The 25,503-nt window shown below is 43.2% G+C and overlaps 1 protein-coding gene across 1 annotated transcript in view; it reads right to left on the bottom strand.

The window, feature by feature from the left end:
- Window positions 1-25,503, bottom strand: part of LOC126252315 (alanine and glycine-rich protein-like) — an 81,409-nt gene that overhangs the window by 31,320 nt on the left and 24,586 nt on the right. The window contains exon 2 of the mRNA XM_049953200.1: window positions 18,285-18,473. Within this exon, the coding sequence (XP_049809157.1) occupies window positions 18,285-18,473 (189 nt within the window). The remainder of the gene's footprint in view (window positions 1-18,284; window positions 18,474-25,503) is intronic.

A 25,503-nucleotide genomic window follows, 5' to 3' on the forward strand; every position in this document is an offset into this window, starting at 1 on the left:
TTAGAACTACTTAAACCTAACTAACCTAAGGGCATCACACACATCCATGCCCGAGGCAGGATTCGAACCTGCGACCGTAGCAGTCCCACGGTTCCGGACTGCGCGCCTACAACCGCGAGACCACCGCGGCCGGCTTTCGCTTAATTGCTACAGTGCTTGGACGTGCAACTGTGTAGATGTCAGTGGTCACGGTGAACATTCTCACACCCGTAGCCGAGGTTCTGGACGTCCACTCGGCACAGAAGTTCGCCAGGATCGTTGTTTCGTGAGATAAGCTGTGGCAGACCGTACAGCTATCACAGACAGATAAGAGGGCTTGTGAGCCCAGACTTGTCAAGACGAACTGTTGCGAACCGATTATTAGCAGGGGGCTTACAGACACGCACTGCTCTAACCCGTATTCCATTCACGCCACAGCACTGAGCATCGAGGTGCACGACTGGACCGATACCATCAGAGTTTAACTTGGAAAATGAAATGGTGGGCCATAGTCTTCAGCAAAGAAAGCAGATTCTGTCTGCACGCAAGTGATTGTCGTTTCCACTTATGACGTAGAATTGTTGAACGCTGTCTCGGAAAGTGCATTTGTCCAGTACACACGTCCTCATCCCCAGCACTATGTTGTTTCGGGAGCGGACGCTAACTAGCTCTGAGCACGTGCAGAATGTTGTTAGACACGTTCCTTTACCGTTCGTGCAAGAGGAGGGTGATGTGTTGTTCCAACAGGATAATGCTCGCCCACTCACTTCCCGTGAAATTCAATGTACTGTGCAATACGTACAACTTTCCAAACTTGGCTCCAATCAAGCACATTTGGGTTATGATGACATGAAAAGCGACTCGTGCGACACGCCAATCAACAGCTCTATCAGAGCTACGTGAACAGCTCGAGAAGGCATGAAACAACGTATCCAGGACAGTGTTGGCACTGTGTAGAGCGACTAGATGCCAGAGCCAGCGGCTGAATTGCCGTCAGTGGTGGTTACACCACGTATTAATACGAGTGTTTCATTAGCCTTAACTTACAGTAGTCTGTTTGGTACCCGATGCCGACTGGACACTATTGGTACGCTCCCCACGTACTCGGTTAGAAATGCAAATAAAAGTTAGGCAAGGAATAACGCGGAAGGTAGCGGTCGTAAATGAGGCTATTGATGGTGGTCTTGCACTACCATTTAAGTAAGGGAAAGAGACAGGGAACGTTAAAGACACAATAAGTCCAATTTATTCAATTTTGTTTACCCTAAGGATCACACCAAAGTATATTAGCCTAAATACAAAAGGAATTTACATGTGAAACAAACCAAAAATAATAAACCATTGACAAACAAGCAAATGTGTAGTGGGTCGCATGATACTGAGTGAACAGCCAAAAGAAACGATCATTCCAAACTACCTTGCGTGAGGCAGCCTTCGGCGCTGAGACAGAAGTAATTGTACCGGTGACGTTGTACAATGATATTGCTTAAACATGCAAGAAGATAAAGGTTCTGATAGGGTACTATATGATCAGTTTTGTCAAGAAATGTGTGGGCGATGACCCAGTAGGATGAATGCAAGTGGAAGTTAAGGTATAAGAGAGATATTATTGCTGAGATAGAAAGGTGTCCCCATAAAATCCCTCAAAGAACTCGCATTCATTTCCCATTTTCTGAATCTAGTGAAGCTATCAGTAATTTGCGGAAGCAGGATTCATCATAGAAAAGATGCCTTCTGGGGCTTGAAGCAGCGATCTGCCCTTCTCAGAATCCCGCTGGGGAGGAGAAGTCCTGTACCGTCCAAATCTGACGCCCGTCAGATATCATTTGCATCCATCGTAATCACACAATCAGAGCGCTTTGTCGGTGACAAGGTCAGACTGTTCTTATCGAAGACTCAAAACCGAATGCACGTAAATTTTTTCCTGTATTCTTTTCAGTATGTCCGCCAGGGAAACTCCCCTAAAACTATGCTTTAGCAAATCGGAGCTGCAGACAGTGACGAGGAAAGATCGGGCCCTGTTAACCCCTCTTAACTAGAATTGGAGAAAACATCTCAGAGGAAAATTTTATGGAGCAAACAAAGAGAGGAAGAGGCAGAGAGAGCTGTTTTAACAGCCGACATGGCGTCTGGGCATGCGGCAGCCTGGTATTCAGAAAATCTTAACATTCCTTCTTCTTTTTCTGTCGGCTAGACGAAACGGACTACATGGCCTTGTGCATCGGCGTTCGCGGCGCCTGAGGTAACGCCCACACATTGAAGGCCGCAGCGCAACCCTTACAGGCAAACCGCTCCGAAAACAATTCCCGTATTTATCTCTAACAAGTTCTTTTGTAGACACAAGTGGATAACGACGTGCCCTGGTCCGGCTGGCGACCAGGTGACGCTAGATAGTGCATATTAAAGTTTGTTCCTGAGCCTCCCCACCCCACGGTTTACGGGAGCGTAACCAATATGCATATTGCGGCAAAGGGGCCCTGTAACGCCGGCTCTGCAGGTGTGTGCGGTCGCGCGCGGTCCCTTTGCAGAGCTTGTGTGTGGGTGGCAAAGCGAGCGACTTTCTCTTCACGTATCCGTCCAGAGAACGCCCACGCTGCCCCTTGTGTAGCCGAAAGCTCGTCTCTGACAATAACCCACAACTAGATGCGAGTTGAGAACTCATTCTCAGGCTAGATATATAAAAATGTTGCCCATGCGGTGCCTCTCTTTGGAGGATAAATTGCACTAGTGTGACAAAAAGGGAGAGGGGTGTAGGTACACTAAATCTGAAGAACTAAGTTTTGAGTGTAATTTTCACTCCTGTTGCCTTAGTGACGAGTTGGTATCATCTAAAGCGAATATGAAAGGAATTGGCTGACGTCTCTCAGCATATTTTAAACTATTTAATTCTTACCCTCGTCCACCCCTCCCTATCCACCACTGTTGTGTAACAGGTGCCTTCTTACCACTTAGGAATTTTGTTATCTACCGACACTAGTACCATTTCTGTAATGACTCTGTATAATGCTCATTTAGCATTCCTAGGTCCTAACTATTTATACATTTCATCTGTCAACCGTGTTTCGCCCGCACTAATCTGCGTCAATTCAGATACTGTTCAAATGTATTACTTTACCACTAGGCTCTGAGCGTGAGAGGGACACTATAGCCACAATCGGTACAGGAAATCTCCCAGACACCAGACAAGGATGGACTCTCTGAAGTATTTACCTCACTCGGAAAGGTTTACCCTGCGAGGGATGCCCGCTGACGAGCACCTGGGTATTTGAGTGAAGCACAGGCATTCCCATTACAAAAAAAAATGTAGTTTTGTTGGGTGGCTGCTTTCTTGACAATTTGGGAACACAGAGAAGCGCATGAATCAGACCTAGCGATGTAAAACTCGGGATATTGCAGTCAGGACTAGGAACTGGCACAAGGAGGATCAGCGTGAGGCCAAAGTGAAAATTTCTGAGTTGTGTGTCAGCCGCCACGGGCTTGGAAGACTGGGAGGCATGTTAAAAAGTATCGATCTATCATTAATTGTAACTGCAGACTGAACCAACCAATGAATTAGATGATACAGCGGAAACTTCAAAGTGGAGGAGACGATGGAGAAAAACTGTCAAGTTGGAGCAGCTGGGGGACGGTCTGTCCGTCAACGGACAGTCAGACAGTCAGACAGTAGCAGTCAGTCAATCAGTCAGGCAGTGAGCAATGTGAGTAGACAGTTAGAAATTGGATCACGAATAGACAGCTATATAGTCAGCAGTCATTCAGATGGAAAGATCAGACACTACGTAATCATAAACTGAGAAGTGAAGCAGTCAGTGGGATCGCGATGCAAAGTCAGAGTAATCCGAAGAGACCGTGAGTTTGATTCTGGAGGCATGCCATCCTATTATTGACTCAGTCGTTGAGCCACATCTCTGTTTTCAAACAGATATCTTTGTGATAAACTCACTTCTCACTCCTTGTTGAATGGATTTACCTTGTTGTCGAATTGACAAATCCCTAATCATAAGACTGGATTACGTTGTTTGACCTCAGCCTCTAAACATTATGCTTATCACCACTGACATCAGTCACCGAGAGCGGGAAACCAGCCATGCTCTACCTAACGTATTAAGCCAGCAGGGAAGAAAGAGTAAGTTAAACTATCCAGGGCCCGCATCTCGTGGTCGTGCGGTAACGTTCTCGCTTCCCACGCCCGGGTTCCCGGGTTCGATTCCCGGCGGGGTCAGGGATTTTCTCTGCCTCGTGATGGCTGGGTGTTGTGTGCTGTCCTTAGGTTAGTTAGGTTTAAGTAGTTCTAAGTTCTAGGGGACTTATGACCACAGCAGTTGAGTCCCATAGTGCTCAGAGCCAACCAAACTATCCAGGTGATCACTGCAAACCGGCACAACGTAGAAGATGAATGCCTCTATACCCCGTTCATCCTAAGAGTAAACCATTCTTCCGTGTTCGCTGGAACTTCATTGTATTTCGTTTCACGTGGAGTGGAAGCCAAGCTGTACTGAGTATAGTTAACTACGATAACGAGGATGTGTTTTATCCTGTGCGTCGACTCAGCGATGATACGGGGCAACAGCTTTAACGGCGCATTTAGCTTGGACAGCACTGACCAGGTATGTGATCCAACTAACCTGCACTGATGCGAACAATTGCAGTAAGGACGTAAAAAGAGACAAGCAGAGAGTAATATAGCTACGAATGTTATTTAATTTTTAAACAGAAGTGAATAATATATTGCAAAACTTAGGCGATAGGTCGGAAACATAACATGCAATCCATCTTAGCTACCATAGTACTGTAACGAAAAAGAACAGTGACGAAAATTCCTGACTTTAACAGGGGTAATTTTTTGCATCATATATGTGTGGCGTAAAGGGTACTGCTGGTTTCACATGTAGTTAAATTTGAAGCCACTGAAGGTACTACAGTCAGTCTTCAGGTAATCCCTGAACTGGTTCCATATCGGACTACATTTCAGTACTGCTAAGTTGATAACGAGGCTATCAGCAACATAATCCCAAGCCACCAAAAGTCATCATTTCCTTCTCCTCTTTTACGGCTGGCTGTTCAGCAATTAGCCATCGTTCGGTGGTGACGTGTCACAAAGCTTCGTTCGTTAGTTCCAGTACGTTTGGAAACTTAAATGTCTTTTTATATCTCGTGACAAATCCGTTAACTTGGTTTCAGATAAATTCTATTGGGTTCAGATTGCATCGGTACGGTGGTAACTGCAAAAATGAGGCATTTGTGCAGTGTGGTCGACGCCGTGAAAATGGTTATTTTCCATGTTTCTACGACGCTTATCACTCTGCGTCGTATGAGATCACATCTGTCCTACAAAACAATGAACTAATCCAATAAAGCGTATTTGATTTTTCATTTTTCTCCAAAAAATTTAACTGTATAATTTTTTCTTAACTTCAAAAATCTTTAAAACCTTTTATAAAATACTGATAACTAAGAATTTATATTTGCAATGAAAACCAGAATTTTGCGTGTGATATGTAATTAGAAACTAGAAGACCCTCATTTTTCTTGAAAAATGGTGGTTAGGTGTGAATTAATTTTCATATTTTTGATGAATTTGATTTTTATATTATTTAGGTATTCCAACTGGACAAAAAAATCCAGATCACACCGAGATTCGAACCGCCGCCCCTTAGTATACCCCATTAACTTCTTACGACGTTACTCAATTACGTCACTCTTATAATTGTAATACGACATTTAATTAATTTACTTGCATAGTGATTCTCTAAAAAATGTCGAAGCGGATTTTTCTCTGTCATCTTGCGAAAAACAATGAGAACATTTCTCCCGCCATTAATAGTGTTCCTATCGCTTGTTTCACTACGAAGCATGAAACAGTGTCATCTGTTTTCACACTACGTATTAACAGTGATACAATCAGAGCAGAAGTAGTGTTTACAGACACTGTGACTGAACGCGATTCTTGAAATAAAAATTACGTAGGCAAAGTCCAATTAAGGAAAACGTTGATGACTGTTAATACATCAGAACGTCTTCAAGTTTCATATACAGCGACATAATAAAACGAGATCTAACACATAAATCGGACGTACTTCCAAGAGCTGAACAACGAGAGCTACGGCTACTGACCAGTCATCACGTTTGTGTTTGTTTACATCAGACATATTCTCATGATAAACGAAGCATACCTGCCCACAAGCTGCCACAAACAATGCGGGGTGATAGACACGTTACATCAGCCTTTAATTTATCTCTCGTGGCATAATGCAAAACTAAGTTTCTATTCGCCGTCACTTGTCCTATTACTGAATTATGTCTATCCAGTCAAATCGTCCCCGAGGTTTATATTTGTATTGTTGATAGGGTACTAAATGTAAATATTTCCATCTCTTAAAATCTATAAACATTTATATTTACTGTGACACGATGTATATACCAATTTCTCAGTTGATAACACTATTATCTCCTTAATATCCTTGATTACCGCAACAGTCACTTAATTTAATGTGTTAGAATACTTGCATGAAATTTCATTTCAATTTACAGTTCAGGATTTTTCGAAAAATCGTTGATAGTTCTGTGACCACAAGTTTCTCGTTGTTTTGAAATTGAAATATTCGTAAGAAAATTCCAAATTTTATGCATTGTTTTGGGCGTTAGCGCCGCCCTGTCTCAGTGGTCTCCATGAGTAATGCGGTGACCCTCTCCTGTAATTCTATGTTATAATCTGTTTGCTATCATGACCTCTACATACCTTTCAGTAATGATATTATGTCTATTATGAACTACCGTCTTCATCAAGTTGCACAGAAAAAACTAGGAAAACTTCTACAATAACCTTGCACCTGTGCATACCCTATTCTCATCAGCAGGAATAACGTCCTATGGGTTTCAATCAAAATTACAAGCGATTTGCCAATTTACGAACAGAAAGTTACAGAAAAACTCTTATCCAAAATATGAATAAAGTACAACAAAATTACTTTGCCTATAACATGCAGCAACAACAAACATAAATGAACAAATTCAAAGCGGTTACTGTAATCACAACCCTGCATTACACGCAACGCTGGAATTAGCAACGAATCGGAATCTCGTCGTAATGAAAGCTGCAATTAACGCAGTTGCTCACACACGGACCACCCCCCCCCCCAACCACACACACACACACACACACACACACACACACACACACACACACAAGTACCGGCACTCCCATTCTGCAGTCGCTGCTACGGTTAGAGCTTAGGTTCAGCGACGATAGAGCAGTGTGACCTTTCGGATACATAAAGAGAAATGAAGTAGGACTGCTTCGGTGCAGTACCGTAAATAAACAATTTACCTAATTGAAACGATTGAAGTCACGAGAGCTTGTAGTGATGTAATTGAAAACTCCTTGACTCAGATTACATTTTCTCTCGTGCTAGCAGTAAATACACCATCGTCCCAGTTTCAAACCGACTATCGCTAACGCCCAGGCAGAACTTGCATATACCACTCAACACATATTTGATCCATTTCTCTTTCCCGCTGCATCTCGCCCTGTATCATTGGAGGCGAGCTGCATCACGATGAGGAAGGGAGTATACCGCACCTGCTCGTAGCACACCCTCCAGTAGAACTATCCCGATACTTGTCTCTTGGCTCAAGACTGCTCCCATTACGGGTTTTGGTTTGCGTGTTGTCACAAATGGTTGTTCGGATGAAGTGACGGCTAAGCTGGGTATCTGCGTGCCTCTGACGTTCAAAATCAGTACGAAAAGTACCTCGACCGAGAAGCACCGACACTGCTAAAATTCTGATATTATTAATAACACAAACCAAGAACTAAAAACGGTAAATTGTTTTTACAATTGTTGTTCTTGTTGTGGTATTTCGTGGTAAGACTAGTCTCACGTAGTTCTCCAATCTGAACTACCCTGTGAAAGCCTCTACATGTCTGCACAACTGCTGCAACCAATATACGTTTTAACGTGCTTACTAATGTGAACCCTTGGTCTTCTCCTACAATTTCCAGATCCCACACATCCCCACGTTACGTATTTGACGCCTCTGGATGTGTTTTATGAACCTGTCTGTTCCTTTAGTCAAGATGTGTAATACATTTACCTTCCCCGAATCTCATTCAATATATTTTCATTAGTTACTCGATCTTCTCATCTAACATTCAAAATTCTCTTAAGGCAGCACTTTTAAAAATGTGCTCGTCTCTATTTATCGTCCACATTTCACTTCCATAAAAGGTTCTTCATCTCGTTGCTCAAATGGTTCAAATGGTTCTGAGCTCTATGGGACTCAATGTCTGAGGTCATTAATCCCCTAGAACTGACAACTAGTTAAACCTAACTAACCTAAGGACATCACACACATCCATGCCCGAGGCAGGATTCGAACCTGCGACCGTAGTGGTCTCGCGGTTCCAGACTGCAGCGCCTAGAACCGCACGGCCACTTCGGCCGGTTCTCGTTGCTCAAGAAAGAATAAAAATGATCCGAAATCCTTTCTATTACCACTTTCAAACGTTATATTTAGCTTAATGAGTCCATGATAGTCTTATCCAGAGGGAGCGGGATTCTGATACAGGCTTGAAGTGAAGTGTAAATAAAAAGAGTGTGCTGCACAAGACATTTGATATTCGATTCAAACCTTGAACGGAAAATGACTGCGAATGAGAGGGATGCTACAGTAAGACTGAAGTAGGTAACTACAAAGATATTGGGTAACAGAAACCACCCACATAATATTTACGTTTTAGCTAACATACTGGAAAAGTTTAAGAAGTTACACCGTTTGATGAATCTGAAGATTCGCTTTTTGAATGGTCCCACGTTTGATTTACCATGAAAAGTTGTGTATGTGAGGAACATACGTGCCTTCACGGTGACATCAAAATGATGAAGAGATGGTATTAGAGCTGCTGGAATTGTAATGCGATGAAAAAATGTTATTAGTCGCGAGACATTTATTGAAAGAAAATATATATTGTGTTCATTTAAAAGAGAGAAAGGAAGTACAATACGTAGCAAGAATCCAGAAAGGGAGGAGGAAACACGGTGAAACTTCACGGTTATGTTGTTTCAGTAATAACAACGAAGTTACTTAAAAAAGAGGAAAAAAGTACCTTTGGCTGTCAAGTTCTATAATGCAAGCTGACCTTCATCGCATCATGCGTTTTTGTGACATTACTGGCTACTTTGGCCTGTGGCCAGTCATATCACATACAATCAAGGTGCAATAATGCGTATCTTGCATTATGGAACTAGACAGCGTACGGTGCTTTTCTAAAATGGTTCAGTCATTCAGAAACTACGAAATCAGTTATATTTACGAAGAACTTGCCAGTTTCAAACCACCGAGCGAGGTGGCACACTGGTTAGAATCTTGGACTCGCATTCTGGAGAACGACGGTTCAAACACGCGTCCGCCCATTTTGATTTAGGTTTTCCGTCATTTCTCTAAATTGCTACAGGCAAATAGTGGGATGGTTCCTCTTGAAGGGCATGCTGACTTTCTTCCCCATTCTTCCCTAATCCGATGGGACCGATGACCTCCTTGTTTGGTCCCATCTAGAAAATCAACCAACCAACCAATCTATTTGTCATTGCAGCACCTCTGGCCTGTATTCATGCACTGGTTCGATTGGGAAGGGTGTCATAAATCCGACCGCGCGGAGTGTCCGCACGGTTTGAGTGTGTGTGTTGTTCTCAGCATAAGTTAGTGTAAGTTAGTTTAAGTAGTGAGTAAGTGTAGGGGCCGATGACGTAAGCAGTTTGGTCCCTTAGGAATTCACACACATTTGAACATTTTCATAAATCCGTAGCATGCGTGCCTGATGCAAGTTGTCACACAACGGTTTTAATTTGACCTTGATATCCTGTGTACTCGGACTGGGACGGAGTAGACGGCCTAGCCGTTCCCACACATATTCTGTCGGTAGAGATATGATGGTTTTGCTGGCAACAAAACTACCCCAACCTGACTTAGACAGTCCACAGAGACGCGTCCTATGTGTTGAAGAGCACTGCCCTGTTGAAAAGTGGCACCTCAGTACTGCCACCTTAGAAGTGACACATGAAGATGTATTACATCCGTAAAGCGTGTTGGTGCATTCAGAGCGCTCCCATTCGCTACCAGACATGATGTGAAGTTATATCCCACGGCTCCCGATATCTCGATCCCAGGAATAACACTTCTGTGGCTTTGCAAATCATTGGAAGAATGGGACACCTTAGTAGGTCACCGCCGTACTTGCTGACACTGGTCCCAGGATCCGATTCATCGCGATACCGTTCATCAGCAGTCCATGTTTCCCGGCCACGGTGCATCTCCAATCGCAGCCGTTCGTGTTGTGGTATTAACGGTAACCTATCCCTGAAGCGGTAATCTCTGGTCCTGCTGCTAGTAGTCTCCGAACTATAATGTGGGATGACACAGAATGTTCTCGAATGAAGGGCGCATTACAGCAATCCTCCCTAGCAGTTTTGAGACGTGGCTGATCGGGACCTTGACGACGAGTATACCAGCACCCCAGGTCCCTTGTTGTCCAGTTTCGGGTCAGTGTCACATACAGATGAACGACAAATGTGGATACTGCACTGTTCTGTTAAACCAGTCAGCCAAATGGAGAGACACACTGAGATCCCTTTCAAACTCTATAACGTGTATATGTGTACGTGCACGAAGTGACATAACAACCGACCATGTCTTCTGGGTGCTTCACTGTTTTTGTAAGGTAGTGCATTACCCAGCCAGTGTATAAACAGCAGGTGCCTAATTCGTATAAAATAAAGCGATATTTCCTTACTTATACCTCAGTAAAACACTGTTCATATCATATATAACATGTATTGTAATTTTATAGTTTTTGACAAAGTCGCAGCCGACTGCGGTGGCCGAGTGGTTCTAGGCGCTTCAGTCCGGAACCACGCGGCTGCTACGGTCGCAGGTTCGAATTCTGCCTCGGGCATGGATGTATGTGATGTCCTTAGGTTAGTTAGGGTTAAGTAGTTCCAAGTCTAGGGGCTGATGACCTCAGATGTTAAGTCCCATAGCGCTCAGAGCCATTTGAACCATTTGAGTAAGTCACATTGTCACAAAAACATAATTGACAGAAGAAAAAGCAAGTTTCAGTACCTCATAAACTATAGAATTAAGCTATTTTCTAAGAAAAGCAATCAAACATATTCTTTCAGTGGCTTGAATGAAAGTATCGAATGCTTCATGCACTAACGTCAACGTACAAGGCATAAGCGACACTTAAAAACAGATGTCTGCGCGGGGACTGAGGCTTACGTTTATATGCTGCCACAATGTAGTACCCAAATTTCGTAGTGTGACTTACTCTAAATCTCTTAGCTTGTTCACGGTTCCAAGTCATTTCCCTTTTCCCTATGTCCGCTTGGTATGTTATTTGAATTTTTCAATGATAATATTTGTAGCTTATCCCTGATGTGGAGTCATATGATACCTGGTACCACACAGGCCAACGATTTCTGGTAGAAATTTTTCATTCATGACAGTCAGAGCATAAAAAATAAAAAGTATTTTAGACATTGGTGATGGACGTAGCCATCCCATTTCTACATCTACATAACGTAGCCCCACATCTGTACATTGAAAATCTTTCTAACGACGTAATGTAGCTTACTTTTTTAACCTCCTACATTTTTAGGAGGATTCTAAAAGAGATTCCATACTGAACGATGGGATAAGTTTGTTTATCTCCTCTACAAATTTTCGGGCCGATTCCGTAGTTTGCTGTATATCGTCAAGTTGGCGCTTTGTCTGAAATTTTGTTATGTTCTATCTTCCAATTCTGTATCACTATTTGAAGTTTTGTAACCATCCACTGCTTCCCTTCAAGTGACTGTAATCCCTGTCGCACGCAATTTCATTTGCATAATGTAGTAGGTAACTGTCATGCACATCCTGTAAATTGTATCGAGCACACTTGAAATGTGTTAACAACAGTATTTGTAACAAGTGCGCCTTGTCCTCCTTGAATACCCATAGTTTTTCTTATACATTATGCGGTCATACTGCTGCGGATTTATTCGAAATCAGTTAGTAATTGTTTTTACTATGCTGCGGATGATCTTCTACGTACGTCATTATGTTCGGTACCCGCTCCCTGGACAACGATTGTCCTTTACTACGTTTCATTGGAGATGGGGTTTGTGGCTCCCTGTCCGACAAGGAAGATGAACTACACCCCTCAACACTTGCCGCAGTTACACTTTCACTTGTTAAGGATGTATCGTCATCATTTTACTCCTTATTTAAATTGTCCCTCACAGTCGAGCGTATACGACACCTCACATTCCTGTGACTTATCTTGCAGAAACGCTAATAATTCATCTGCCACTTCTTTCTCACTCTGCTACATTCCATATGTTCCTGTATAACGATATGTTAACTTCCGCAACTGTTACTGTAGATATAATGCAATGTCTGCTTTGTTTATCGTCGCCATTGCTCTGCTTTGTACCGACACCGCTTGCGCTGTTGTGAGTTACTAGTCGGCTAAAGAGTGCAGCTACACTCTACAGCATCATGCTCTCCTCACCGTTGGATACAAGCAGCTCCACCATTGTTACCATTAGCAGCAAATACTGTGGTTGAAAAGTAGACAACATGCGACGCGTTGAATGCGGTAAACATCATTGACCTTTTTCAACCGCGTGTTCTAGGTATTCCTTGTTACACAAGGGCGCGGAAAGATGACCTACTTGCTCAATTCCGACCAAGTTGGCGTCTACTAAATTTCTTATTTTAAACAACATATGATGAAAATTTCTTAGGTTTTTATATAAAGTACGGTGCTGACGGCTTCACATACAGACCTTCTACACTGAAGAGTCAAGGAAACAGGTACACCTGCCTAATGTCGTGGAGGGCTCACGCGAGCACGCAGAAGTGCCTCAAAACGACGCGGCATGGACTCGGCTAATGTCAGAAGTACTGCTGGAGGGAACGGGCACCATGAATCCGGCATGCTGGCCATAGTTCCGTAAGAGTACGCGGGGGTGGAGATCTCTTCTGAACAGCACGTTGCTCAATAATGTTCATGTCTGTGAAGTTTGGTGGCCAGCGCAAGTATTGATAGAATAGTGCTCTTGGAGCCACTCTGGAGCAGTTCTGGACGTATGGAGTGCAGATTGTCCTGCTGGAAGTGTCCAAGTCCGTGGGAATGCATGAAGGGATATAGGTTATCACACAGGACGCAAATTACGTGTCAAATGTAAGAGTCGTCTCTACACTTATCAGCGATACCATATCTCTCCAGCTGCACACGCCCCGCACCATTACAGAGCCTCAGCCAACTTCAAAAGTCCCTTGCTGACATGCAGGGTCCATGGATTCATGCGTTTGTGTCCATACCCGTAACTGCCCGTCCGCTCGATACAATCTGAAACGAGACTCGTCCGGCCAGGCAACATGTTTCCAGTCATTCCAACGTCGCTGCTGACGGGACCAGGAGAGGCGTAAGTCTTTGTGTCGTGCAGTCATCAAGGGTACACGAGCGCACCCTCGACTCCGAAAGCCTATATCGATTATGTTTCGTTGAATGGTTCGCACGCTGATAATTGTAGATGGCCAATCATTGACATCTGCAGCAATTTGAGGAAGGGCTGCACTTCTGTCGTCACATTGAAAGACTCTCTTCACTCATCGTTGGTCCCTTTCTTTTTCCGGCCGAAGCGATGTTGGAGATTTGATGTTTTACCGGATTCCTGATGTTCACGGTACACTCCTGAAATGGCCGTACAGGACAATCCCCTCTTCATCGCTACCTCGGAGATGCTGCGTCCCATAGTTTGTGCGCCGACTATAACACCAAGTTCAAACTCACTTAAATCTTGATAACCTACCATATGAGCAGCAGTGACCGATCTAACAACTGCATCTGACACTTATTGTCTTATGTAGGCGTTGCCGATCGCTGCGCCGTATTCTGCCTGCTTACATACCTCTTTACTTGAATACGCCTACCTATATCAGTTCCTTTGGCACTTCAGTGTAGTAGGTTAGTGGAGTTTTAATATGGAAGTTCGTAGGACTAAGGGTCAACTAATTGTCCACTACAACCGACTAAATGGTTTTTTTAATTAATGGAATGGAAGGAATATTCAAGGCAAGGGAAAATGAAATAGACCAAGACTACAATTTGGTGCATATCAGGTATGTCGTTCGAGCTCCATATGGGGAAATGAAGAGACTAACAGGCAACAGGGAAGAGTGTAGAGGAAGAACAGCTGCCACAAAATCTTCAGATTGAGTCTTAGGACGGAGATATTCAAAGTAACGGTCCCAGCCTTTGACTGAATAAATTTAGGGAAACAATAAAAAACCTACTTCTACATAATCGGACGGGAATTTAGAACGTCGTCTTCAGAAATTTTGTTCGTGTCTTACCTTTGCCGCTTCTAACTTGATGTACCAGTTAATATTACAAATTGTGTGATGACATTGCTGTGGCACTCATTTGAAAATTCTGTATCATATCTGAAAGCAATGTGAATCACACATAAGCATGGGCCCTTACAGGAAAAATATTATTGACATCTCGTAACGTATGATTCACTTTTATAATTGTAAATGTCTTCATCAAATTTGGCAGATATAGGACGTAGGTAAATATAATTTGGTAAACCGTAATATGGACCAAAGCAAGACAAGAAATACCAGTAAGCTTGGGTTCTAAGGTGGACCCTTTTAGAACTATGAACAGTATTACTTCTTCGCTACTGTGTATCACAACTCTTTCTCGGAAAGCTCTTTGTTGCTATGAATGATTTTTAGAATGCACTAAACAAATGAGGACACATTTCTCTGTTAGTATCAATGGAAACAATATGCAATAAATGTCTCTTAGTGTTGTTACTATAAACCATCTTCCCAAGTATGGATAAGTGCAGCGCTTATACACTAATTAGCCAGAATATTATTACCACCGACCTAATATCAATATAAACCCGTCCAGGCGACAGGAGCGCCATCTGGCGAAGAATGACTGCTACACAGACACACGTACGTTGCATTCATTATCACTGAGAGTGCTACCCGCGTGTAGGATGTTCAAGGCACGTGATCTATCTGAGTTTGATGGCCCGAAGGCTCTTCACGAGCATTTCGAAAACTACACCACTTGTCGGGTATTCGAGGCGTGCTATGGTGAGTGGCTTCAGTACGTGGTGAAACCAAGATGAAACCCTGTCAAGACGGTGTGCGGTTGGGCAGCCAGCCCTCATTACGGATGTCGGACGTCGTTGGCTGAGCAGACAAGTGAAAGGGTTGAGGCGTCAACTGTGGCGGAACTAACATGACACTTTCATGTTCCGCAGATCACAAGTGTGTCTGGACACACAATGCACCTAACTCTCGTAACCATGGGCTTCTGTAGCCGCCGACAAGTGCATTTACCAATGTTAACACGACGACGTCGCCAGCTACGACTGTAATGGGCACGTGACCATCGGCACTGGACAGTGCAGTGACAGAGCGCTGGATTGTCTGATGAATCCTAATACCTTCTTCATCATGCCCATGGGTGGGCGCGAATTCGTCGTCTTCCGGAGGAACAACGCCTTGACACTTGTACTGTGAGACTCAGACAATCTGACGGCTGCTCGATTATGTTCTGGGGGACACTCACGTGAGCATTCATGGCTCCATTGGAGCTTTTGCATGGCATCATGGTGGCCAAGGAGTATCGTACACTGGTCTCAGACGACGTACACCTCTACATGACGATCATGTTTCCCCATGGCAATGGCAGTTTTCAACAAGATAATGGACAATGTCACTAGGACACATGGCGAGTTCCAACTCGCCAAGTCTGAACCCGAACGAACCCATATGGGATGCGATTAAAGGTAGCGTCAGAGCTCATGGCCTCCCTCCCTGGAATTTACGGGAATTAGGTGAATTGTGTGTGTAGATGTGGTGAGAAATTCCCAACAGCTATCTACCAAGGTCTGATTGCTTTCATTCCAGGATGCGTCGCCACTGTCATTCGCGCCAAAGATGAAGATGCCAGTTATTAGGTAGGTGGCCATAACGTTCTGGCTGTTCAGTGCATTAGTTCTTGTAGAAGCATTTTGTGGTTTGGTAAGTTTCTGAAACACTTTTACATTTTAATTTTGCCCCTTGCCAGCATAATGGAAGTCTGGTATACAAAACGTGCAATGTCTGACATGATCTTGTATTGTGGTCTGCCAAATGGAACCGACCGTAAAGCTTGAGTCCGGTATGGTGAAAAACTTGTAGCAAAATGGTTTAAATGGCTCTGAGCACTATGGGACTCAACTGCTGAGGTCATTAGTCCCCTAGAACTTAGAACTAGTTAAACCTAACTAACCTAAGGACATCACAAATAACCATGCCCGAGGCAGGATTCGAACCTGCGACCGTAGCGGTCTTGCGGTTCCAGACTGCAGCGCCTTTAACCGCACGGCCACTTCGGCCGGCAACTTGTAGCACCTCTTGTGTTCCACAGTAACAGAACAATGTGTTCTCATTTATTTACTACATTCTGTAGGACGTTCGTGATAGCAAATTGAGAGAAGTCTTCCGAAGTAAGAGTGAGTCAGGTGTGCCGCAGGGGAGTGTCGTAGGACCGTTGCTATTCACAATATATATATAAAAGACCTTGTGGATAACATCGGAAGTTCGCTGAGGTTTTTTGCGGATGATGCCGTAGTATATCGAGAGATTTTAACAATGAAAAATTGTACAGAAATGCATGAGGATCTGCAACGAATTGACGCATGGTGCAGGGAATGGTAACGGATTCTCACTGTGGAGAAGTGTAATGTGCTGCGAATACGTAGAAAGAAAGATCCTTTACCATTTAGCTACAATATTGCAGGTCAGCAACTGGAAGCAGTTAATTCCATAAATTATCTGGGAGTAGGCATTAGAAGTGATTTAAAATGGAAAGATCATATAAAGTTGATCGTCGGTAAAGCAGCTGCCAGTCTGAGATTCATTGGAAGAATCCTAAGGAAATGCAATCTGAAAACAAAGGAAGTAGGTTATAGTACGCTTGTTAGCCCACTGCTTGAATACTGCTCACCAGTGTGGGATCCGTACCAGATAGGGTTGATAGAAGAGATAGAGGAGATCCAACGGAGAACAGCGTGCTCGTTACAGGATCATTTAGTAATTGCAAAAGCGTTACGGAGATGATACATAAACTCCAGTGGAAGACTTTGCAGGAGAGACGCTCAGTAGCTCGGTACGGGCTTTTGTTGAAGTTTCGAGAACATACCTTCACCGAGGAGTCAAGCAGTGTATTGCTTCCTCCTACGTATATCTCGCGAATGACCATGAGGATAAAATCAGAGAGATTAGAGCCCACGCAGAGACATACCGACAATCTTTCTTTCCACGAACAATACGAGACTGGAACAGAAGGGAGAACCGACAGAGGTACTCAAGGTACACTCCGCAACACACTGTCAGGTGGCTTGCGGAGTGTGGATGTAGATGTAGACGTAGATGTAGAGCTCGCAGTGAACGAGTAAATATGGAAAAGTGCTCAAAACTCTTAAACTACGCGTTTCAGACTCACGTTTGCTGGACATTTTCCCTCGTTTTGGACCATATTACTACCTCTCAAAATATAGAATACTTTTTAACATTCTTTATATTAAGTTTAACCGTTTTCACTCTAATGAGTCATCATCAGAACTAAAACACCGGTATCTTGCTAAGGAAGTAACAAGTGAAGCCGTGATTCATTGTGGTCACCTAAAAGTATCTGATTTTGAGTGACAATAGTATGTTCTTGAAGACGTATTGACGTATCACATCCGTAACGACAAATCGCAACTTTAGTTCTCGTGATGACTCATTAGACACAAAACCAGTGAACTGTAATAGTCTGTAAACGCAATGAAGACTTACGTGAATAAAAGAGTGTATTTGCGGTTGGGTTGTTTTGGGGAAGGAGGCCAGACAGCGAGGTCATCTGTCTCATCGGATTAGGTAAGGACGGGGAAGGAAGTCGACCGTGCCCTTTGAAAGGAACCATCCCGGAATTTGCCTGGAGAGATTTAGGGTAATCACGGGAAACCTAAATCAGGATGGCCGGACGCGAGATTGAACCGTCGTCCTCTCGAATGCGAGTGCAGTGTCTAACCACCGCGCCACCTCGCTCGGTAGTGTGTATTTGAAATAGGTCTGACCAATTTGTAAATGCCAAATCTCATTCATTTATGATGCCAGTTGTGTTTTATAGTCGTCCGGTAGCTCGTGGTGCCACCGTATCTGGACTGTTGCTGTGAACACTGGCTGCATGGACGGTATTGGTGTACCTCGCTTGGGACCGGGGACGGGCCAGCGGGAGTTCGGCGCCGGCCGCGGTCGATGTTGGCGCCGGGCGTCGCGTGTTCCGCTGACCTCTGGGGCAGCTCATCAGCGTCGCCGGCACAGCCGCGATGAAGTCCGATGACGCAGCGGCGGCGGCGGCGGCGGCAGGTCCACGGCGCTTCGCCGTGCCTCGCCTGAAGCGCAATTTCCGGCGCGCTGCTGTTTGTGCCTGTCTTCAAACTCCATTTCCTAGCCAAACATTGAAACGGCGCGGCTGTTTATTCGACCTCTCGGGAGACCAGTATGAGGCCGTAGAGACTGTTCGCTACCATACGTTACTAATCCACGTTACCCCAAGAGAGATGTATGTTAATGAACCAACTTTTCTTTTGTGAAGCCATTCGCGTAGAATAACCTGTACTCGAGCTTCATTTTATCCTCAGAAATTGTAGTTGAGCAAGAGAAAGTTGAGGGAACCATGTGTGGATATTTACTGTTAACCGAAACTTAAACAACTATAATGGATGGTCAAAAGAAGTGAGAAGTCGACCGTCGTGTAGAACGGCTTATCAGTAATCAGTGTTAAGTGCTAAATGGCCTAGCGTGTCAGACTACAACTGTAATGGTTCATATTCAGGTATCCAAATATTTTTGGTATTTTCTCTGTCACTCAAGACTTATTAAAGTTGTAATGATCTTTTAACGTGTAACCTGCCAATAGGTTCGAACTCCTCTTAAAATTGTTGGTTCTTAGATAGCTACTTGGTTACATCCGTCCAAGATTAGAGGGGCCAAAGGAATACGGTCTCCAATAGAACGCTGCCAATTAAATCGCCGCTGTGCTTTGTTTAATACCAGACGGGCCCAACAGCCACCACTACTGTGTGATCAGAAGTGTGGCATGAATCTTACGATTTGGAAAGCTAAAATGAAGTGAAAGTAGACTCTCACGTAAAATGACAACGCAAATGATTCCCTTCAGTATCGAATGATTCGTCTCTGCAAGCGTAATGTTTTCTAATTTATCGGAAATCCTGCTACAGGTGTGATACATACGAGGTGCGGCAATAAAGTAATGAGACTGATTTTCTTTGCAAGATGTGGCAACCCAGCAGGCTTGTGTAGGCACCATATCTTTGAACTTGGTTTATAAGCTACATCTAGTCCAAGCGGCGCATCGAGGCAACTGGTCAGTCGTGAGTTGTGGTGTAATAAGTTAACACATGTTTGTGTGTCTCGTCACGGAAATGGAACCGCAGAATACTGCGCAACGGTATGCTATTTCTTTTTGCGTTAAATTGAGTGAAAACCCGGCGACAACTTACAGTAAGCTCCTGAAGGCTTTTGAAGAGGAGGTGACGTCAAGAGCTCGTCTTTCGTTGGCATAAAATGTTTAGTGAAGGCAGAACGAATGTTGAAGATGAAGCCCGCAGTGGATGACCATCAACCTGACGGACGGATGTCAACTTGGCCAGGGTGCGTGAACTCGTACGATCTGATCGAAGATTATCCGTGATAATAGTAGCAGAAGAACTGAACAGCAATCAAGAAATGGATTGTCTAATAACAACTGAAGATCTTGGTATGTGAAAGATTTGTGAAAAAATTTTCCCCAAAAATCTCACACCACAACAGCCAGAAACACAGAAAAATGTGGCAGCCGATCTGTTAGAGCAAATGGAAATCAATCCAGAATTGTTGAGTCCTGTTATCACTGGTGATGGAAGTTGGTTTCTTCAGTACGGTCCAGAGACAAAACGCCGAAGTTCGCAATGGTGCTCAAAGGGATCACCCAGACCAAAAAAATCCCGCATGTCAAAGTCAAAAGAGAAATGCATGCTTGTGTGCTTCTTTGATTCCAAGGGAATTGTTCATAAAGAGTGGGTGCCTCCAGGACAAACAGTTAACCAATATTCTTAAATGAGTTCTTAGTGTCCGTGCCAACATTGCTGATAATTGGATTCTGCATCACGATAATGCGCCATCCCATACGGCTCTGTCAGTACAGCATTTTTTAACCTCAAAACAAATTTCAGTACTATCACAGCCACTTTATTCACCAGATATCGCTCTGTGCGATTTTTTGCTATTTCCAAGAGTCAAAACGGCGCTCAAGGGACACCATTTTCAAACAAGATGTCCAAAAAGCTGTGACGAGGGTCTTGGAGGCTATTACAGAAGACGAGTTCAAGAAATGTTACCATCAGTGGCAGAAGCGCTGGAAAAAGTGTGTGCAATCAGAAGGGAACTACTTTGAAGAAGACAACACTGAACTTAACTAAAATTGTAAGCAACATTTTATTTTACATCAGGCTCATTACTTTATTGTCGCACCTCGTACCTTAAAGTCTCGGAATGAAATGTCTGGTTCGAAGCGACGAACTGATTCTGGACCATATGCTGTGACTGTAGCAGTGATTGGCCGCAAGTTTAATCGATCTAATTATAACAGAACACACGGTATTGTGTCAACACTAGCAAACTTCCTTCTTTGCGGGACTACTTGCTTCGACGTTTGATGTGACTTCCGACAGGATTCTGGTTTCCAGACACAAGGAATAACAAGTGTCCCAGCCTGCTACAAATATACTGTAGTTGATGTGTGAATGTTGTCGCTTGCGTGCTTAGCGCCAAAAGTAATGTTAGTGAAAGCGCCAAAAGTTGATGTTAGTGAAGAAGTCCATCTCTGTACTGTCCTGTACTGACGACCGGTTTCTTACGTTACTTATCGCAGTCTGCCAGTCTACGCTTTTGTGTGTCATGCCGTTGCATAGTGCCGCCCTACGCAAAATTCCAGGCGCAACATGTGAAGCCTCTTACTTCTACAGGAAGGCTCTTCGGAGCCGCTTGAACCCTGTGATGCGTGAAAGTGTGAGAAAGGTGGAGAGGGGAGCGGGAGGGGGCAAAGCAACTTTGTTTAGGTCGGCGAAAGTTGCCGAAGGTTGCCGATTCTACCTCGTCTAATAAAACAGTCGCATTCTTGTCAAGTGTAACAACACAGCCAACATTCGGCATTGCATGGTTGTCCAGATGTTACCAAGTTGTAGAATGCCCAAGTGCCAAGCGCTTTCATAATTCACAATTACAAATTGCTCTTGTTTTCTTATTCTGGTCAGCGCAGATACCATAGTCACTTCGACGGGCCTTTCTTGCTAATGTTACCTAGATTTCTAAGACAATTGACAAGTTAACAGCTGCAAAATGTTGGTGAAAGATTACAAGTTTCGATGAGAAAGACAGCTTAATTCAGTAATGTACCCTTTCGATAGCAGCAGCCTGAAGCACAGGTTTGTGGTGGAGAGGAGTGCGGGCCGTGCATTGTACAGTTGTGGGCTATACTTAATAGTTAAATTATTAAGCATAAAGTTCTTCTGATAACTGTCGAAAAATGATACAATAACACTGAAACAGAACAAAATCTGAGTCCAGTACAGTTTTTGAAACCATAGCTCAAACAAGACAATACAACCAGAATTTCCATAAAGACACTAAACAGAATTAAAATCAATCTTTTGCAAAAGCGCAGAGAACACGGTGATAACTGTGATAAGTACAAATTATGGCCCTTGGCCACAGACAGAAAATGCAGTAGATCCTACTTTTGCCATTACCCATAAGATACTAAAACAGCTCTCAGACTTAATTAAGATCATCTATCTAGCACCTAAGTAGAGACTGGCCCACTACTATCGCCATCACCAACTAACTACTTCGGCGAGCTACCAACACCGCCCTAAATTACTACCCATCCGTATGTCTCTACAAGTTTCTCTGTAGTCTCTGTATATAGAAGGAATGTCGTGACTAGATGGCTCCTCGTCTCCCATCCCAAACTGCTATGGATTAAAAACTTTAAATTTGGAGGAGGAGTGGATCTTATATTGTACGGGACGTTTAAGAAGGGATTTTTTCGAAATTTCAACCCTAAGTTGATGAGATAGGCGATGAAGGTTTTCTTTCTAAAAAATGTCGCTATTCACACAATTTTGAAGCTAGGCCTACGAAAATTGCTTGTTTTGCTGTCAGTAAAGAAATAAATGTCTCAGAATTTTTTGATATTTGAACCCCTTAGGATGAAATACTGGTGAAAGCGGTCTTTGAAAATGTCATCATTAAAGAACCACTAAAGTACTTTTAAAACTACATCTATGAACATTGTGTTTGACTTCTCCATTTCAAATAAAAAAGACGAGCTTTAGTTTTTTTTTTTTTGGAAAAACTGTAAGGGAGTGAATTATGGGATAAAAATATTATTTATGAAAGCGTTTTTAAATCTACATAAATGAAAATTAAAATTTTAGTTCTCTCTTAGAAAAATGCGTGTTTCCCTGGACTTGGGAATCCATCCCCTGTAGGGATGGATTGGGGGATGTAGTTTCTATGGAAATATTTCATTGTATAATGATTGTTGAAGCTAAGTCTATAGGCATGTCGCTGTTTTTGGAAAATCAATCCCCAAAGGAGTGAAAAAGGGGGTGAAATGTTTAATGGAAATGTTTCATTGCGAAATCATTTTTAAAGCTAAAGTTTTGAAAATTAGACATGAAAAAATACGTGTTTTACTGTTTTTGGAAATTCAACCCCTAAGCTGGAGAAACAGGTTGAGACTGATTCACTCACTCTTCATCGCCAAGCCCATACTGCTAAGGGTAGAAACTCGAAGTTTGTAGAGGGTGTAGATCTCATACTGCAGGCATCGTTTAAGTGAGCATTGACCGAAATTCCACTTGTAAGGGGATAAGATATTGGAAGAAAACCTTTTTCAAAGTAAGTCGCTATTAAGGGAATTTGAAGCTAGAACTACGCAAACTGGTATTTCGTTTCTCAGTCAGAAAATAAAAAACTACTAAAGAACTAGTAAAGGAATTTTAAGGTTATGTCTATGACAACTGGTATTTGACTTTTTGATTATAAATAAAAGAAAATACGTGTTTCAGTCTTTCTAGAATTCAAACTCTAAGGGAGTGCAGTAGGGGATGAAACCTTGTAAGAAAATATATCGTTACATTAAAAAAAATTAAATCTAAATTTATGGAAATTGAGATTCCACTTCTGGGTCTATTATAAACAATTATTTGTAGAGGGATGACACTTGCTATGGAATTAACTCCACAAGAACGCAAAAGACATGATTAACAAAAACTTTGGATTCTTAGACTCGTTTTTCGGTCAGAAGTACATTCGGAAAAGACAATGCTGATTAGACCTTAATTAGATTGGAAAGCTTAGAAGGTGTTGCAATTTGTGAAGAACATAAATATTCTATTAAATAAATACAAAAAAGTCTTCGCAGACCATACGTTCTACGCGAGTGAAGCTGCGGGCACTAAGGTAGTAAAATATAAAATCTGATCACTCACAGAGAGAATATAAGATTTTCTTTGTACAAATGACGTCAGAAAATCACACAAACAACCTAGGCGGCGCAGTGGTTAGCACAATGGACCCGCATTCGGGAGGACGACTGTTCTAACCCACGTCTTTCCACCCTGTTTACGTTTTCCATGATTTCCCTAAATCGCTACAGGCAAGTGCGGTGATGGTTCCCTTGAAAGGATACAGCTAATTTTCTTCCCTATCCATCCCTCAGCTGATGGGGTCAACAACCTCGCTGTTTGGTCCCCTCCCCTGAATCAACCAACCAACCAAATCACACTCACAACATCGCACAAACAAGGTCACTTTCTGCATAACAGGAGTTAGCCATGCTCTCAGCGTGTAGTTAAGCTAAATGAAAATGGGTATCACTTTCAGAGAACACAACAGCATGCACAGGGTGATATCAGAAAACAACAATGACTTGTCACACGATAACCACGGAATTCCGTCGGTAATATCGCTTACTAACCAATACACTCGGCGCACCGCCTGTATTCAGCACTCCACACTGTACCGAATCATTCAGTCACCAAAATGCAACTCTCAGCCGCTAAGGCACGCATGTAATGCTCTTCTTGACATTCTGTAACCCATTTCTCTGACTCCATTGGAATAGCCGACCTCTCGTCCGGGAAAAGAGGCTGGGATGTTCATGTCCACACAGCGGCCGCGCCCGACTGTCATCTATAGCGACGCCCCGCTGATCTGCAGCGTACGAGGATGTAGCAGCTTCCCGTACTTCGCTCTACAGCCTCCGCTTGGCAATGCTCCCTGCAATAAAGTAGCTCATGGGTACTGCCCCATGACGGTGCCAGAGCGACAAGCCATCAGAACTGACTATCTGACCACGGCGAATACGAACATGTCGTTCAACACCACACAAACCTCCGTTACCTTAAGCTAGTTCCTGAATACCCCACTGTTTTGGCTTACAGAATATCCTTGTATCGATTTTCAGCCAGACGGTGGTAATTCTGTAAATGAACTTCCAGTAGTTATCTGTCATAAGCATGACTATTTCTGTTGTGTTTTCCCGCTCTCCTTGGTATACAGCTTTTGCGACCATTCCCTGTTCTACTATGGATAGATCTGCACATAATGATATATTATCCGACACGACTGTCTCTACCCTTCCCAGAGTTTGTTGTTGATAGCTCATTAATAAACAGTGTCTCAGAAATATTGCGACAAATTTCATGATCAACTACCTGTACATAGGGATGTAAGAAAAGTGTACAACGGAGCAGGGACGAATGGGAACCGTTCTAGCCCGTGAGAAGGCGCTCTATGAGCATTTATCTCACAGAAAAATTCATTTCAATAATTTTGTATATTATTAACAAGATGGCACGACGAACGTCTTAGTACCTTCCTAAGCATTCATAGCCTCCCCGTGCACCACACTTCAGCGTCGCTCAGTGTGCCTGTGAACTCGCAGTGAATCGGTTCTGGCACCGCGCCGTAAAGTGCGGCATTTTGCTCATCGTGCTCCTATCTCTGTAGGTATTTTTTCCTTATTGTGGAAACGTTTATTTCTTGCTTTATTACATTTTAACAAGCCGAAGATTATTTTAATTTTAGTAATTATGTTCTTTATTACACAATCCTGAAAGCAACTGCTCCGATATTGATAGTGCCCATCAAACAGATGCGGAACAATTTTCGGATGAAGCTGCACATGAAGAGCCACACTAAATAAGAAATAAGATACCACATTATAATGGAAAAGATTGGTCTACAAAATGGTTTATACACAAACCCATAAGTAATATATGTACTAATACTTGAAATATCGTAATTTATTTGCCAGGGGTCAAACAAGAAGCTAAGAGACTCGCTAGGTTA

This window comes from Schistocerca nitens, chromosome 4, assembly GCF_023898315.1.
Source record: "Schistocerca nitens isolate TAMUIC-IGC-003100 chromosome 4, iqSchNite1.1, whole genome shotgun sequence".
NCBI classification, from domain to species: domain Eukaryota; kingdom Metazoa; phylum Arthropoda; class Insecta; order Orthoptera; family Acrididae; genus Schistocerca; species Schistocerca nitens.